The following is a 17,657-nucleotide window of genomic DNA, read 5'->3' as shown; positions in this document are numbered from 1 at the left end:
TCATCCAAACCACTAACCCTCTCATCCAAACCACTAAACCTCATCCAAACCACTAACCCTCTCATCCAAACCGCAGCACTAATCTTCTGCGGGGGGGGGGGGGGGGGGGGGGGGGGAGCGGGGGGCGGGTCTTTGTATCTCAGAGGCTCCACAGCCACTCACAGACGTCACTTCCTCAATTGTGGCCAGAACTGAGATTCTGTGGTTCCCTGAGGCTCATTTCTGTAAACAGCAATATACAATAGCACCATATTTTTAGAAGCAAATCTAGTCTTCTAGGTATCTTGCCACTACTTGATTCAAAAGACAGATTAAAAGTATCTACTTACACAGTAAGGTTGGGGTGGGGGGACCTAAGTCGTATATTACAGTTGACCCTTGAAGAATTCAGAGCTTAGGGGCCCACACACAGTTGTAACTTGTGACTCCCCCAAAACTTAACTACTAATAGCCCACCGTTGACCAGAAGCCTTACCGACAACATAAACCGTCGATTAACACATATTTTGTATGGTATACATATTATATACTCTACTCTTACAATAAAGTGAGCTAGGAAAAGGAAAATGTTATTAAGAAAATCATAAGGAAGAGAAAATACATTCACAGTACTGTACTGTATTTATTGACATGTCAAGTTTACATCATCTGCTTTCAAGATGAATCGCCTGGCTGTCAGTACCTACACCAACACTGTCTTACACGATACAGAACACTGTAGATGTTATACACATTACTAACACTAGACATCGAAAATGAGAAGATAATGTGAAAACGAAATTCCTATTTGTTTACAGGTATAACGATTCGTGCACTGGTAACAAAGCATCAAGAATATGACTGTTTACGGTCGCCTCGCCTATACACTAAGGAATGAATCCTTATAGCGTGTTTATGCATACACCATTACAGTCATATCCATAATACAGTATTGGTAACATTGTTACATGTTTTTAAAAATCACTTACCTGTGATGATAAGCCGATAAGCAGTTTCTCCAATTACAAGAGAGAGGGAGGCATACTGTATGGTAACGTTACTTTGAAAGCAATGTTTTGAGAGTAAGAAAGCTATCACATCATTAATTTTACAGTTAGCATCGCTCACTTTGCACTTATGTAAGCACGGGCTGTCCACTTCAGTACAAGTCCCGCACACGATGAACTGTCATCTGTCTACACAATGAACACCTGGGCCACGATGATGATGACACAGAAATGTCTCACACGGTTCTTAGACTTTCCCAGGAAGACACTCACACACACAAGAGCTAAGCTGCTCACTGCGAAGTGGGAGTGGATCAGCACAAAGGCCTTCGTCCTCGTCCTCGCGCTGATTAGGCCGAGGAGGAGGCGTTGGGGGGGAGGTGGAAGGGGAGGCAGGAGGGGCAGGCACGTTTGCTGTGACTACGGGAACAGATCATAATTTCTGCCTGACTTTTTTGCTCTTTTATTTCTCTAGAACTGTTTCTATACGGAACCAATCCTTCTTCCACTGTTTGCTTTAGTTCCACTGCCCACATCACAGAAGGGTCCAAGGCGTAAAAGTCAGGAGCGACGTCGAGCAATCAGAACCCTCCCGCCAGGTGGCCTGCTTGCCGCCAGGTGCTCTTCTTCTGCATCCTGTCCTCGTCACTGGCTGTGGTTCAGAGGCTCTCATCTCCACCCATTCGTCTTCTGTCAGCTCCTCTCACCTGGTGCCTACTAGCTCTTGCCTTTTTTCTCCAAGATCCGTATTTGAAAGCCTTCACCCCACCTTTTTTTTTTTTTTTTTTTTTTTTTACCATATTTACAATCTCTTTCACGATTTCCTTGATTGGCTCCAACGTAAACCCTGTGAAGTGATGCACAGCATCTGGACACTTTTCCCCAGCAGGACTGTACTGCTTCTGGCGTGGTGGCTTTCACGGCTCTTCCTATAACAGCTATGGCATCATCAATGGTAGGAGACTCTCACGATGTTCTCTCTGCTGGGTTCTCTGACACCACGTTGACAAGCCTTTCCACGGAGCACCATGTGTAATGAGCCTGAAAGGTCCCTATGGCCCCCTGATCTAGAGGCTGAATTAGAGATGTGTTTTGTGAGCCAGCAGACCACTTCTACGCCTTTGGTGTTGAACTCATGGGTTTCTGGGTGGCTACGTGCATTGCCAATATCAAAAGAGCTGTAAAGGCCATCCCTTGCCAACAAGGTGCTTCCTGAGGTCAAGGACAAGGCACTGATGGAACCAGTCCAGAAAAAGGGCTCTCACTGCCCAGGCCTTCTTGTTGTCCAACCAAAGACAGACAGCTGGTGTTTACCTTTCCCCTAGAGGCTGGGGTGAGCAGCTCTCCAGATGAGGGCAGTCCTGCCCATACACCCAGCTGCACTCCTGCCCCTCCTGCTTAAATACTGGTGCTCACTTCTCCTCCTCACTAAAAAATGTCCTCTGTGGCAGATTTTCCCCAGAATGGGGCACTTTCGCCTGCATTAAAAACCTGTTCAGGCAGATGTCCCTTCTCCTCAACGATTTTCTTAACAGCGTCTGGGAGCTCATCTGCTGCCTGTTGGTGGGCAGATGCTGTTTCTGCTGTTATCTTGACAATTTTAAAGCCACACTTCTTCCTAAAATTATCAAAACATCCTTTGCTGGCATTAAATTCTTCAGCTTTTGATCCTTCACCTTCTTTTTGCTTTAAGTTGTCATATAAGATACGAAGTAGCAGTATAACACACTATTTTGAACAAACTGGAAATAAATTTTAGGGCTCTCTTGACAATTTTTAGGCTCTCCTGAAAACTCTTGACAATTTTTTTTTTTTTTTTTTTTTTTTTTTTTTTTGCGGTACGCAGGCCTCTCACTGTTGTGGCCTCTCCCGTTGCGGAGCACAGGCTCCGAACATGCCGGCGCAGTGGCCATGGCTCACGGGCCCAGCCGCCCCACGGCATGTGGGATCCTCCCGGACCGGGGCACGAACCTGCGTCCCCTGCATCGGCAGGCGGACTCTCAACCACTGCGCCACCAGGGAAGCCCCTTGACAATTTTTAAAGCAACATCGTTATTAGATGGTTTATTCTTTTTTTACGACCAGTAAGAGAAAGTAAATTTGAAAGTATATAAGGGAAATGCAAACCTTTAACAAAACATATGGATATATTTTCTGACTTTGAAAATTTTTTAGAAAAAGTAAATTAACTGAAAACATATCTGGCTTTTGTATAAATAAAATACGTAAACTTAAAATATTATGTTATGAAAATAATACATCACAGTTTCTTACTAATTTTCAATGACATCAATGTCATTGGAAATTAAACATTTAGAGAATAAAACATGTATAGAAGAAAAAAAAGTCATATAGAAAGACTACTTTTCCTCAAATCATATTGCAGTCTATAGATATGCCTTTCTTACAGCAATCCTGCACGCATTTTCAGTATGAAATAAAAAGGTACGTCACCAAAAGAACAAGGTTTTCGTGCTGCTGGTGTAGCTGCTGCCACAGCTTCACAAATTTCCTTTTCTTATTTTTTATTTTTTACAACAGTCCTCACGGTGGATTCATTTGTCTTGAAGTGGCAGTAGCCAGAGCTGCAGGTACACATCAAACAGCCCAACATTTTCTCGTAACGTCACGCCTTTTCTCTGCTTCTTGGAAGCACGTCCAGCATCACTTGCAGCACTTTGTGTTGGTCCCCCGTGTTCGCTGAGGTTCACAGGGTTGCACTAGACACAAGGGAAAATACACAAGAACCACGAGCCATCACTTTTTACTGGGTTCGCGGTTTCCTGGAGGGGACGTGTGCTCAGGCGGAGGTGATGAGGGTCACGCTTGTCTCAAGGGGGTCCACACGACACTGAGCTCAGCGCAGGAGCAACAAGAGGCGGCTAAGAGACCGTTAAAGCAGGACAGCGTGCGCTACAGGAACCTGCATGTTTGCTTACATTTCTCCTAACTGTGAAGGGCGCCACACACCGTCTACAAGTGTTTCTGTAAGTTTTGATAAACTTTAACTTCTTATAATAGATCTGTGTATGCTTCTGACAGTAAATGATAAAACAGACTAGTATCTATCAATACGTATATTTTATGCACTCATGACATACCATTTTCTTAATTTTTTCAGTATTTCTCGGTTACGCAGTTTATCTGCAAGTTTTTTCTAATTGTTATAAATCTCCAAAAAGTTTGGCAATATATTTCTTGAAAAAAATCTGCATAAGTGGACCCGCACAGTTCAAACCTGCATTGTTCAAGGGTCAACTGTACTTTGATTTTACCCTATTATCACTTCTTCTTCAGAAAAACAACGTCATAAACCCTGCCCATTAAGCAAGACAGAATCCAACGAACCAACACACAAGAGCACAAGTGAGGCTCTCAGGAACGGAGTCCAGAACAGCTCAGCGCCGACAGCTCTAGCAAATCTCATCCCACCAAGAGCTCACCGAGACGTTAACCCTCACAACACTCCTGAGAGCAAATACGGTCCCTTCTCCATAGTCACCACAAGGAGAGATGAACAAGCCATGCTCTCCCCCAGGTAAAGTGCTGCCGGGTGGAGGCACGGTGGAGAGCGCGTGCGTGGCATCACCGCGCCAGGACCTGTGCCACTCTGCTTGCTTAGCTCCCTACTGCAAAAAGAAGTCACTCAACTTCTCTGAGCTCCACCAGGTCAGTTCACTTGCCAGATGGGGCGAAACCCACACTTTAGAAAACTGTTCTGAGATGATACGAGATATAAGAGCCCATAAAGAATGGACCTGCTTTAATGACTAGATGATGTATGGAATAACCCTATTAATTGATTATATGTAAATGATCAGTCAACGAAGCACTTCAAACCAATTTTCCATTAAGTAAATTAAATATTCTGAGATGATATTTAATTTTATAATTTGCATAGCAAAATACCAAACGATTTTGACATATGGTTTAAAAATTCTTATTAAGAAGGCCTGACCGAGAGAACACTTGTAAAGATTTAAGGCATTATAACATAAATATTGTAAGATTCTTCCAAAATCTTTAAACTCAATGAGATTATCAGCCTGCACAACTAGAGAGCTGGCGTGTGATTAACTTTTACGTCATTTTTAAGCTTAAGGATTCATTAGGAAATTTGGGGCTTGTTATCACTGAGCAGTAATGTCTTAATCTCCATGAAATAAAGTTAACTGAAAATCGCTGCTAAGCACATGTTCTCATTTTGGCTGAAGAGCTCGCGGACACACACTAGCCTGCAGGAAGCAGGACCTGCAGGAAGCCCAAGCCCACCAGGTGCAGAACCAGGTCGGCTGTGAACGTCCACGCCCTTCGCGGTGACCCAGCCTGGGAGACACGGCTCCCAAGACCTGGCTCACGTCCTGCATCTGAGGAAGCCCTCCAGCATCAAGCACATCTCAGCTCTTCTCTGAAGATGCCAGCCGTCTGCCAACTTATGACTCCGTCAGAGCTCTTGTCTTTCTTGTTTTCAGTCACAAATTCAACAAACATCTACTGAGCACTAGCTAGCTGGGTGGGAGGAACAAGGATTCAGGATCCCATCTTAAACCGTGAGGGCCTCAGTCAAGTGGGAGACACAGAGACAGAAACTGCTAACACAGTAACACATAACACAATACAACAGCTACTATAATTGATTATGAAGGACTGTAGATCCCAAAGGAGGGAGAACTTTTTTTTTCCCCAAAAATATGTTAGACTAGGTGTCAGAATACCTGACATCTGCCCCACTCATACAAAAAGTTTTGAAAGCACGGCATCCTAGGCAACAGTAACCTGGGATAGAGGAGAGCTCACAGCCTGTGTCAGACTTGAGTTAAAACTCTGTCTCAGTCTCTGATACTTGACCTCAGAGGGCAATGGCACAGATTAAACGACCAAACTAAGCTGGGTTAAAGACAAAAATTCTGCACACAAAACCTGGAACAGAGTAAGGGAACAAGTGACGTTAGCGTTCCTCCACTGTTCCACAATATGAAAGAAAAGTATTCAAAATGAGAGGTTTTGCTTTCCTAGAAGAAAATGAAATTACTCCCCTGGAAGAAAAGGCAACCGTTATTCTGTATCTGACAACCTGCCAGCACCTCCCAAAGATGTGAGCTGGAGCCTGGCAGGCTTTCGTTTTTAATACCTGCATTGATACAACACCGATTTAATGTAATATCACAGATACCATATTGTGAAGTTAAAATTAATATATATATTAATAACACTAAAACTTTTAACACTGGGTGTCAAAGATTAACATAAGACAAAATGTGTCACTGACCTCTAAATGCTGTCCCAATTATTGTTACAATATAATTCTCTTTTATCTAATAGCAGTGTCATTGAAGCACACTTAACCTTTGATAAAGAAATTTGGATTGCAATGGTGTTTATATTAGTGTATTTAACTTGGCTTACAATTTATGATGTTTACATAAATAGACTGTTATATACGACATTTTTAGAATCATAGATTTTTGTCAACTAAATTTTAGAGACAGACATTTGGGGGAAAGAAGAGCTCTTTCCTTAAAAAACAAATCGATATTTGAAAGGCTTCTGGAGCAATAATTATTTGTTAATCTTAGAATTATTATTTGATAATATACATCTCCCAAATTTGACCTACTACATTTGTTTTGAACAGTCATTACAGAACAAGATAATCAACACTAATTGTTTAATGATCACCTTTTTCTATAATCCCCCAGCCTCCCACTGCCATAGGTACACATACAGAGAGAATTATATATACCATTTTCTGGGGAAAGTTTGTCATAAGCATCTTCATAAATATAATTTCTTCTTATTGTGACATTAATTCCATCCAGAAATGGACCATCTCCTTGAACTTCTTGCTTATCTGCATAAATCAACCTTTGAAAGATCTAACAGAGGGGAAATCATAAGGTTACTTGAAAGCAACAGATTTTTCGTTATCAACATAAGCAACCAAAAGGAAAAACCGCAAAATAAACCTTCACTTTACCTTCTGTATCTCCATAAACTCTGAAACAAATTTTAAAGGCCAAGGTATCAGATACTGATTTTATGCCTTATCAGTGAACGTGCACTATTTATATATTTGTAATATTGTTCCTTTTCCCCACTTTACAACAAATTTTAAAAATCCCATGCTATGTCATATTTTCAATATTTCCTTTTGGAAACCTTTTATAAAACTCCAGATGGTGGCGGGAAGAAGAGTAGCTTTGGAAAGCTGTACATTAATATTAGTAGGAATATCTCTATGGTGATAAAATTCAAGTAATTTTTTTATGCTAAAAATCCAGTAGAGGGCACTCAGGAATTATGCAACACCATGTGTATACGTGAGTGTATATGTGTTTTAATGAAGAAATGTCAATAGCTTTAAATGTTCATCCTGTGAAAAGAGTGGGCAGACCTAAAAAATACCCTCTTGAAGCCAGAAGTGTAGTAGTTTTTAGAAATTGCTAAATAAGTTGGTGAATACAAACAAAACATTTTTTCAAGAGGTATTTGATTGGATTATGCTTTTATAAATCATGGTCAACTATTAACAATCTAATAAGAAAAACATAGATTATTTAATGAGATAGGCACTAGGCAACTTTATAGAGATTTTTTCCATTGGTGTTACTTTTTTTTTTTTTGCGGTACACGGGCCTCTCACTGTTGCGGCCTCTCCCGTTGCGGAGCACAGGCTCCGGACGCGCAGGCTCAGCGGCCATGGCTCACGGGCCCAGCCGCTCCGCGGCATGTGGGATCTTCCCAGACCGGGGCACGAACCCGTGTCCCCTGCATCGGCAGGCGGACTCTCAACCACTGCGCCACCAGGGAAGCCTGGTGTTACTTTTTAACTCTGAGATGATATAAATAACCACAAAACACATGGGAAGAAACCAAATTCCATACCTTTACTCGCTCCTCAAACGGAACCACAAAGGGCAACTCTGTTAGGATGGCGAGCTGTCTTTCCTCAGACACAGACAGTGGCGGGGACTCCAGACCTACTGCAACACAGTTTAAAACCTTCGTTATGGTGTGTACCTTCCTTTCCAGACTCACAAGGCTACACTCTGTATGGTTCAATTTAAAGACATTCTGGAAAAAGCTGAACTATATACAGGGACAAAAAACCCAACCTGTGGTTGCCAGGGGCCAGGGTAAGGAGCTGGCTACCAGGGCATGAGGTGTTTTCTGGAACGATGAAACTCCTCTACCTGGCCGATCATGGTCAAAGATCACAGACCAGCAGACTAAGAGCGAACTTCACAGCATGTGAACGACACCTCAGTAAACTCGAGTTAAAAGAGCGACGAGGCCCCAGGGAGCTCACCGTCCAGGGTGGACCGCAGGGGGCCGATCCTCCCCATTCGCCGGAACCTCCAAGCACTTCTGGACGCCGGGACGTAGAGCTGGGTGACCTGTGGGGACCAGACACCCTGCTTAGTCAGCCCTTCCCTGTGTCCCAGCACACACGCCTACCCTGCCTCATTCGAGCTGCACCGGTGTTTCACATTCATTTAGTTGCGTCCGTGTCTCCCACCTCCCGTCCTTTTCAGGAGACCTCTTCATAACCTCTCTCCTATGCTGGTGCTCTAGTTAACGATGTATAATATCTGGACATAGTAAATCATCATAATATGACTGCTTTATGAAGAAAACCACATCACCCTTAAAAAGTTAATTTTTCACCATTACCAAATATTCACTCTCATAGTTTTTTTAAACCTTGTCGGAATGAGCATCCAAATAAGGCTGGTATAGTGTGTGCTGTCTCTGAATCCTTTTCATCTGCCAGGTCCCTTCAGCCCTCATTTCTGCCCTTGTGACTTTGATGAGGAAGCAGAAGCATTTGTCCTGTAATCTTCCCCACTGTGTGGATTTTGCTAATTGCAGCATCATGGTGTCAACATGTACTTCTAGCCCCTCCATTTCCTATAAATTTGTCGTTACATCTGGAAGTTTCACCAGGCTTGGTCTCCGGGAGAAACACTTCGGAGGTGGACGGTGTTCTCTCCTCGAGAGGCACGCGTGCTCAGCACCGCTGGTCGCAGGTCAGCGACGAGAGCAGGAACTGGTGGGAAAATAGCAGCCAACTGTCAACAGGCACCAGACACACTGCTTGGCTCAGCTGACAGTCTCCCTGGAGCACAGCGGCAGCACAGACCCTCGTCTCCCAGGCCTCCGGCCCACGTCTCCACTGTACTTCAGCGGGGGGCCGACACCGAACTCCATCAGAGCAGGCAGGCTAGACACCGGCTTCACGTGCTGTCAGCTGGAACACTGCCACGTTGAGAAGGCTCTCACAGCATCGACTCCATGGTTAGCCCACGAACAGTTCACAAAGGAAAGGCGGGCTAAAGGTGTGATGACTTCCTTCTTCCTACCAGTATTTAAAACGAGGTGGTTCCTCTGCATCCCACAAAGATGGCTAATGAAGTTCTTCTTTTTAGCATCCTTATGAACTCACAGATTCAAACACACTTGACAGTTAGCCCTCTGCACCTACGCTGCTGGCGCTCGCCTCCACCTCTGGCTGCTAAAGCCCCTTGAGGCGGCCCCCGGCCCTCACACAATCTCCCGTGGCCCCCGCTCTCAGGTGAAAGAACACGCCACCGTCTCGCGCACTTCCTCCCTGGACCTGCCACGAACCACTGTGCCGAGGACCCTTTCTTTTCGGTGGGAAATGTTCAGAAACCCCAACATGGGCCCCAGAGGCTTGCACTGCTACAGGACCTGCCACAGCATCTCAGCCTGGCCAGTGGGCAGAGCTCAAGCCACATGCTTAACTCAAAGAGACAATACTCCGTGCGGACAAAGCGATGCTTCTAAAACAGCCCCGTTTTCTTTAACATCTCTGTGATCTTGTTTGCTCCGTACCCACCACCCTGTGCCCCCAGCCTCAAGTTTCTGAGATGAATCCAGTCATGCGTTTCTCTGACAAACAACAATGAAAACACCTCGTGTCCTTTGTTAATGTTATCTTAATTTATTTTGAAATAGATTATACCATTTAATCTACTTTAGATCTAGATCTTAGTGATATTCACATTTCTCTCTGTCCCTTTAGAAAACCAGAAATAAGTTCCACCTCTTAAGTACTAAATATATACTGAAAATAACAATAAAAGCAAAAATTTTTTCCAACCCCCCAAAACCCCATTATGCTTCAATATACTCTGTGGTTAAGAGCAAATTAGGGTTAACAGCAAATGCAGGGTGCATGTGGGAGCCAGCGCTATTGCTCTACATTCTACTAGGTGACCTAGGAGTTAGTAACACAAAAGCTTGCTGTTAACGCTTAGTTACATAGTAAGTTAAGCAACTTTAGAGGATTTACTCTTCTCCCCCAAGAGACAAGAGCTGACACCATGCGTTTGATGGAAACGCGGGAGGTTTAAAGATGACACCTTATCTGCTTTGATATCTTCTTGCTCTGACAGCCAGTGACCGGGAGGACAGAACTTTCTCCTTGCGTCTCTGGACTTCAACATTTTCACTAGGTTGGTGATAACCTGAGAGGGAGAACAGGAACACGTCACACGCAGGCTCGGGAACGACGGCAACACTTCCGGCCAGGAGTGAGAGGCCCCGGCACTGCTTCACCTCCATGCCTGAGGACGCGGGCTTCCGTGGTGAAGGGCTGGCGAGACCGCCACCAGGTCTGCCTGCAGAGAAGCACCTCATTCTGTGATTACAGGAGTTAGCTTTAGGTACAAAGCGGTTAACGTCTACCGGCAAAGAGAAAAATTATTAACACAAATGTGTGCAAGGGCTGATTTCTTAAAAACTGCAAGGGAGGCAGTAATTAAGTTTTAAAACACAAATGGGGAAACCTATTAGCCCATTTGAGCTATAATAACAGACATCTCCAAGTACAGCAATTTCCCTAAGGTAAAACACATTTCTTATTTTTCTGAAAAACACTCTATTCAAGGCTGCTGGCAGCGGGAGAGGGGTGGGGGGTGAGAAGCAGTGTCCTAGACACACCTGTCAACCTTCCAAAAAGAAAGATCATTTCAGTATTTCCCTTACACAAGCCTCTGGAATTAGGTCTGCGTCCCAGTGCAATTCCACGCAAACTCAGCGTAACGTCCTTCAGAAAGCCTCCCCGCACGCTCTGGCTACCACCCCCCCCCCCCACCGCATTATCACAGCCTAGTCCTTCACTGCTGTTTTCCCTCTCTGGCTGTGCGGTAAGCCCCCCATGAACAGAACCCAAGTACCTACCTAGAAACCTACTAGGTACCTGATGGTGGACAATTGTATAATAAATTCTGTGATGTACGATTAAAGAGATCTTAATGGTACTGTCTATTTAAAAAAGACATGAGGTTATACATTAAATAGAAATGTGTTTTGTAATAAACAAAGATAAACCAACACAAAGTTGTAAAACCAAAGTTTTAAACCTTTACAACCAGGAGTTGATCAGACAACTACTATGAAGTTAATGACTATGATGGTATTTTCTGAAAAAGTCAGCCAGGCTTTCTGTACACATTGCCTCTAATTCAGTAAAATATAATTTGAATAAAGAACTAGGAAATGTCATTGCGTGTCCAACGAAAGTGGGTAAGAAAGGGTCCTTGGTTGATATCTCAGGCCACTATGACACCAACACTGGTTGGATGATCTGCCCAGTGACAGAGAATAAGTAATGCTTGAGCGGTTTGGCCATCCAGACAAAACCACATTAGCAAAAACCTCTCAAGATCTAGAACACAGCTTGTACACTGGTGGATATATCTTGCCAATTTAGCTGTGACATCTACCTTGTGGTATTTTAAAGCCTACTGTAATACTATGGTACTGTCCTTTTCGAATCAGCAGAAACTAGCATAGGTAAGCAATCAGTTGCTCAGGGGTCAGCTTACACACATGCAATGTTTTACAATGACTGATTTTAAGTGCAGCTGTGGTAGACTGAGAAAGGCCTAGTCTTTGGTTCTATCTGGTTAACTGCTGGTCATAAACAGAGTAAGGCCATTGACCTACGGCACCAACTCTGGGAAGTCTCTCGGTACTGCTCTTCAGAAGAAAAGATGAGATCCCAGTAAGTTCATTCCATGTGCTCTCTGGGTCTGAGACAAACTCAGTCGGGTCCACACAGATCGCACCAACAGATGCTCTTTCAACAGTGTAGAGTGAAGCACAGTCTTGTGGCAGGACGCACATTATGTCTTATCTCTCCTTTTACCTAACCAATTACGTCGGTATTTTGAGTAAATTTGGATTTAACAGACATTGTGCTGAAATTTACCCACAACACACCACAACTGTTGACAAAAGACGTGCTTTCTGACAAACACTTATGTGTGTTTGTTTAATTGCACCCATTAACTTATGGCTCTCACACATCCCCCAGACTCTTGACACCAACCCCACTGCACACGCTCAAGTTCACAGCTGCCTAACCCCCAGGAGCAGGCTGTCATCCACCTCCCGGTATTCACCACGATCCGATCTATGCTGATGAGGACATTTCTTTTCTATAGGTCACAAACATTATCAAACTATCTAAGAGGTAATTAATGCCATAATTTACATTCCTCTTTTAAATTACTGTGAAATGAAACATTATAAAGTTTCAATATATGCAGTCTCTAGGACTCCCAGAGAAAATACAGGACACCTAGACAAAGCTGAATTCCAGATAAACGTCAAACGAATTTTTTAGTATAAATATGACCCAAATATTGCTTTATTCAAAGTATGTCTCAAATATTGTTTTTAAAAAGCATAAATGTATCCAAAATATTTCACAGGACATACTTGTATCTAAAATGCATTTGCTGTTTATCTGAAATCCAAATCTAACTGGGTGACACATATTTTTAACGTGTTAATTCTGGCAATATGAGCCCTGGACCAACTCCCCAAATAGTTTAGAAATGTCAGATCCCCTAAGAGCATTCTTCTCCTTTAAACTAGTTTTCTTCTAAGTTTTAGAGAAAAACACAAATTTTTAGTAACCATGAAAATTTTAACTGGATCCATTCTGTGATTTCAGAACACCTTTAAACACATTCCCTTCCTCTGCATTCATTTTCAGTATCACAAACTGCTAGGAACATTTAGTACTGAAAAAGCAAAGTTTACATAGGTAACTGTTAAAAAACCACGTAAACTGAAGAGTGTCACAGGTAAAGAAATTGAAGTAACGATTTTATACTGGATCAATACAGACGCCCAGTGTTGAGATCAAAAGACAGTTTCTCTTTCAGTTAATTTTATCAAATCTCCTCGCACAGACATGCCTACTACAGAAGACAGGACCAGCACCGAGAGACCGGCAGGATTAACTTCAGTCCTGGGGTGCAAGTCTGCAAACTGAGATCAGAGGTTACTAAGATCTGCCCAAAGGGAATTCACCACAGTCAGGCCTGTGGGTCAACACAGCTGCAGTTCAGAACCTCCTGCTGACAAACACCCCAACGGGCACCACCAACAGCAACTGAACTTAGTTCACCTGAGGTGAGCCCGTCAATAACTGTTAACTGATCCCTAGGAGGTCGTGAAACACAGTGAGACTTGAGAACCAGTGTGTTAAGAAATATGAAATAAAACAGCAAACAAGCAGACACTGGGATAACTACATGTCCCTCACTCAGTACACAGTTTTGGCAGACTTTAACAGTTATAAACCATATTAGTGTTATATTTTACGTGATACGTTTAACTCTTGTCTCCCATGTCATCTTCTTCCGTGCTGGATGTAAACTTTAATACTCAAAAACTAACAAAATTACTGAAGCAAATACTCAGAAATGCACAAAACTGTTATGCGTGTTTATTTGCCACTGAAATAAAAAACAGGTGATATCAGGGAATTCCCTGGTAGTCCAGGGACTGGGACTCTGCACTTTCACTGCTGAGGGCCAGGGTTCAATCCCTGGTCGGGGAACTAAGATCCCACAAGCCGCGCAGACAAAAGAAAAACAACAAAAAACAGAACAGGTGACACCTACAAGCAGGTTTCCCTTAACCCCAATGTTAAAAGGACCAAGCAGATGACTGATTAGAAGCACACAGATGACTCATAAAAATCCCACCTGACAACGGTCCAAGTTAAAGACTTTAAATGTTCAACTGTGATATTTCTGAATGGAGACCACTGATACTTAGCTTTATTACTGCAACAAAAAAATACAGAGTCCAAATTTTGAAAGGCAACTGTAATAATCTTTTTGTCTTAAATTTGGTTATGTAAGTTCGAACATCTTAGGTAATTATTTTAAAACTTCAAAACAAAGCATAGGACACAGCACATAATTTATGGGTACCTAAGTGTGGTAAATGTGTGATGTGATAAATATACAATAAAGAATTTTTTCGATTTTGATTTCATAATGAAGAATATGTAAAAATGAAATACAGGGCTTCCCTGGTTAAGAATCCTCCTGCCAACGCAAAGGACACGGGTTCGAGTCCTGGTCCGGGAAGATCCCATATGCCACGGAGCAACTAAGCCCGCGCACCACAACTACTGAAGCCCGCAGGCCTAGAGCCCGTGCTCCGCAACAAGAGAAGCCACCGCAAATGAGAAGCCTGCACACCACAACGAAGAGTGGCCCCCACTCACTGCAACTAGAGAAAGCCCACGCACAGCAACAAAGACCCAACGCAGCCAAAAATAAATAAATAAATGTTTTAAAAAAATGAAATACGGGCTTCCCTGGTGGCACAGTGGTTGAGAGTCTGCCTGCCAATGCAGGGGACACGGGTTCATGCCCCGGTCTGGGAGGATCCCATATGCCATGGAGCGGCTGGGCCCGTGAGCCATGGCCGCTGAGCCTGCGCGTCCGGAGCCTGTGCTCCGCAACGGGAGAGGCTGCAGCAGTGAGAGGCCCGCATACCGGAAAAAAAAAAAAAAAAAAGAAATACAAGAAAAACCAGTAAAGTACCAGCTCTTAAGATTATCATCTCATAGAAGGCCAGAATGACGATTTTCCTAGTGTAATCCAAAGTTTAGAATGACTTTAGCAGTTCTTTTTTCCATCCTGCGTACTCTTAGCTTTGTTCTAGCTCAACATCATCAGTTGAAAGTTTCTCTTTTTCATTATATAGTGATACTCAAAGAACAGGGACTCTGTCCGACTTCATTTATGATTCCCCAGCACAGGGTGCAGCCAATGTTCTCAGATAAACACAGTGGGTGTTTAAATACTGACAGTAACGACATCCTAGCCTATAAAAGTCATTAAGTGTAAGGATTCCTGCTGTCAACATGACTACTTGTTAAAGTTGGTGTATTTTAAAAGTCAAAGTATTCTGCAGCATGTTTAAAACACTACAAAATTATTTCTTGAAGTCAAACACAGAGAAGGACACGGGGCAGCTCTGCCACCTCCAAGGGAGCCTGGGTTCGCCTCACTGGCCAACACCGACGGTTAACAGCAGCACGTTTCCGTTCCAACGAGGCATTGCTGTGGCTTTCACGGTTTACTCTTTTAAAGAGTCTTTTCAAAACTGAAAAATGCAAACCAACCACCAGGAAAACGAAACTCCCTCGTACTGCAGCCCTGTCTGTCTGTCTGTCCGGCGCACGCAGGCAAGGCAGGTGCGAGGCCTCCCTCCCGGTCCCTCCTCTCAGGCGGCTCCAGTTCAGCTTGGCAGCTGCACACAGAAGGCAAATCCAACAGGAGCTCCCATCGCCTCACAGGGCTAAAGCGATTATAGCTGTAAATTACACTTCAAGAGGAGTTTATAAATTTGATAAATGCATAAACTGTTTTAGCAGTGTCAATGCAGGGCTTGGAAACTGACCTCAATTCTTACAGTGACAAGAAAGATGACTCCATCCACTTAAAAGTCTGTGTTCTGTGACCAGCCCCCAGGGCCTCTCTCAGAAATCAGTCTGAGAGGGGCCATCAGGAGGCTGGAAATGAAAGTGGTTTTGGTGGTTGAAGGAGTCGGCTCTCATCATGTGCAGCTCTGGCAGAATCAACAGAAGGCAGGAAGTCACTGGCAAAACGCTACTACTTTCTTTGGTTGATTCTACCTTGAATCCTTCTAAAATCTGACACTGAAATATACATAAAATGCTAAACGTTTATTTTCGTCCTTTTCAGAGGGACAGTGGAGAGGAACAGCTGAGTTCACGTGCTGCCTCCATCATCTACCAGCTATGGGACCTCATCTGCAAAATGGGGATAATCGTAGTATCCTCCTCACAGAATTACTGCTTTACATGAACTAATATATGTAAAGCCCTTAGAATATCGTCTGAAACACAGCAACCACTGAGGGTTAAATTCTTATTATTTCATATTAAGGATAACTTTTTCTTAAAAGAAAAACTAACAGCAGCTGAACCCTCCCAAAGACTTGCCTTGACTTTGTTTTGCTTCGTTTTCTGGGCTCAGCTCAGTAGCAGGCAGTACAAAAAAAACCTTTTTCAAAGAACAGGAATCTCATTCAGAAACTTGTCTTCAAACAAGTCTGTTCTAAACTCAGAAGATCTTTATAACAACTCAGTTTCAAACCTAAAACAGTCCTGTTCCAAAAAAGGTGAATTTTTACCCTAATTCTTTTTAAAAAAAAAAAAAAAAAAAAAAAAAAACAACCACAAAAACCCCTCAATCCTTAATAAAGTAGTAATGAGTCATAAGAAAAAATTCACTACAAAATTTTCATTTAATGGTTAAGCAAAATAAAATAGGACCAGGGAAAAAACACCTTATACAGCATTATTATTATTATTTTATTATTATTATTATTATTTTTCCGGTATGCAGGCCTCTCACTGTTGTGGCCTCTCCCCTTGCGGAGCACAGGCTCCGGACGCACAGGCTCAGCGGCCATGGCGCATGGGCCCAGCCACTCCACGGCATGTGGGATCTTCCCGGACCGGGGCACGAACCCATGTCCCCTGCATCGGCAGGCGGACTCTTAACCACTGCACCACCAGGGAAGCCCTATACAGCATTATTAAATTCAGACATTTCTGGGTCCTAAAGATAAGCCTGTCATGAAAATTATGAAATTCTGTATAGGTGCTATAAAATAATGAAATTATCTGATACTGTACACAAAACCTGATAACATACATAATGGAAAGTTTTACTAACAAAGATCCCAGAGTTTAATTAAATACTTAAAAGAAAAACATACATGCTACCATTAATACCCATATCCAGGAAAAGCTTACATAAGAATTACAAGTTTTAAATGGGCAATATAGCTTATTTTTAACCTAGAAAAGATGCAGAAGTGTCAGTCTTTAAGCAAGGATATATTAAAGGGCTCAACAAGTGACCCTAAAAGTTTACTTAGAAATACAGAGATAGGTAATTAAAATAAATTGTGCAAACATATATTACATCAATCTGCACAAATTATAAATTCAGGGATGCATTAGCACTGTATTCAGTGCAATCAAAACATTATCAGTTACTCTCACTGCTACTAATGCTCGTGCTCATAAGTGAAATGTGTTGTAAAATCGGGCAGAATGGGCTGGACAGAGCCTATCGTGTGCTCCTAGGATGAATAAGCAGTCCGTAATTAGCCCATCAGGTTAAGTGCAAGCATTAATGGGCCCTTCCTAAAGTCTAGCTTGACATCTTTCTCCAAACATGGGCAAGAAGAAAGTTCCATTAGCAATATTAATACAAGCTTAGTTGATCATTTTCATTCAATTAACTTCTTTCAATTAAATAGATAGCTTGACAAAAGCAGTGATAAAAGACC

General features: G+C 42.9%; 1 protein-coding gene across 3 annotated transcripts in view; it reads right to left on the bottom strand.

The window, feature by feature from the left end:
* UBE3C (ubiquitin protein ligase E3C) overlaps positions 1–17,657 on the bottom strand; it is a 121,292-nt gene that overhangs the window by 43,198 nt on the left and 60,437 nt on the right. For 2 of the 3 annotated variants that reach the window (XM_082845907.1, XM_082845909.1), the window contains exons 14-17: positions 10,373–10,477; positions 8,296–8,383; positions 7,872–7,969; positions 6,730–6,862 (exon numbers count right to left, since the gene is read on the bottom strand). In XM_082845907.1, the coding sequence (XP_082702033.1) occupies positions 6,730–6,862; positions 7,872–7,969; positions 8,296–8,383; positions 10,373–10,477 (424 nt within the window). The remainder of the gene's footprint in view (positions 1–6,729; positions 6,863–7,871; positions 7,970–8,295; positions 8,384–10,372; positions 10,478–17,657) is intronic. The other variant, XM_082845908.1, reaches the window with a different exon arrangement.

The sequence above is a fragment of the Leucopleurus acutus genome, assembly GCF_964270905.1.
Source record: "Leucopleurus acutus genome assembly, chromosome: 9".
NCBI lineage: Eukaryota > Metazoa > Chordata > Mammalia > Artiodactyla > Delphinidae > Leucopleurus > Leucopleurus acutus.
The sequence above is the reverse complement of the archived record's forward strand: the minus strand, read 5'-3'. Positions and strand labels throughout refer to the sequence as shown.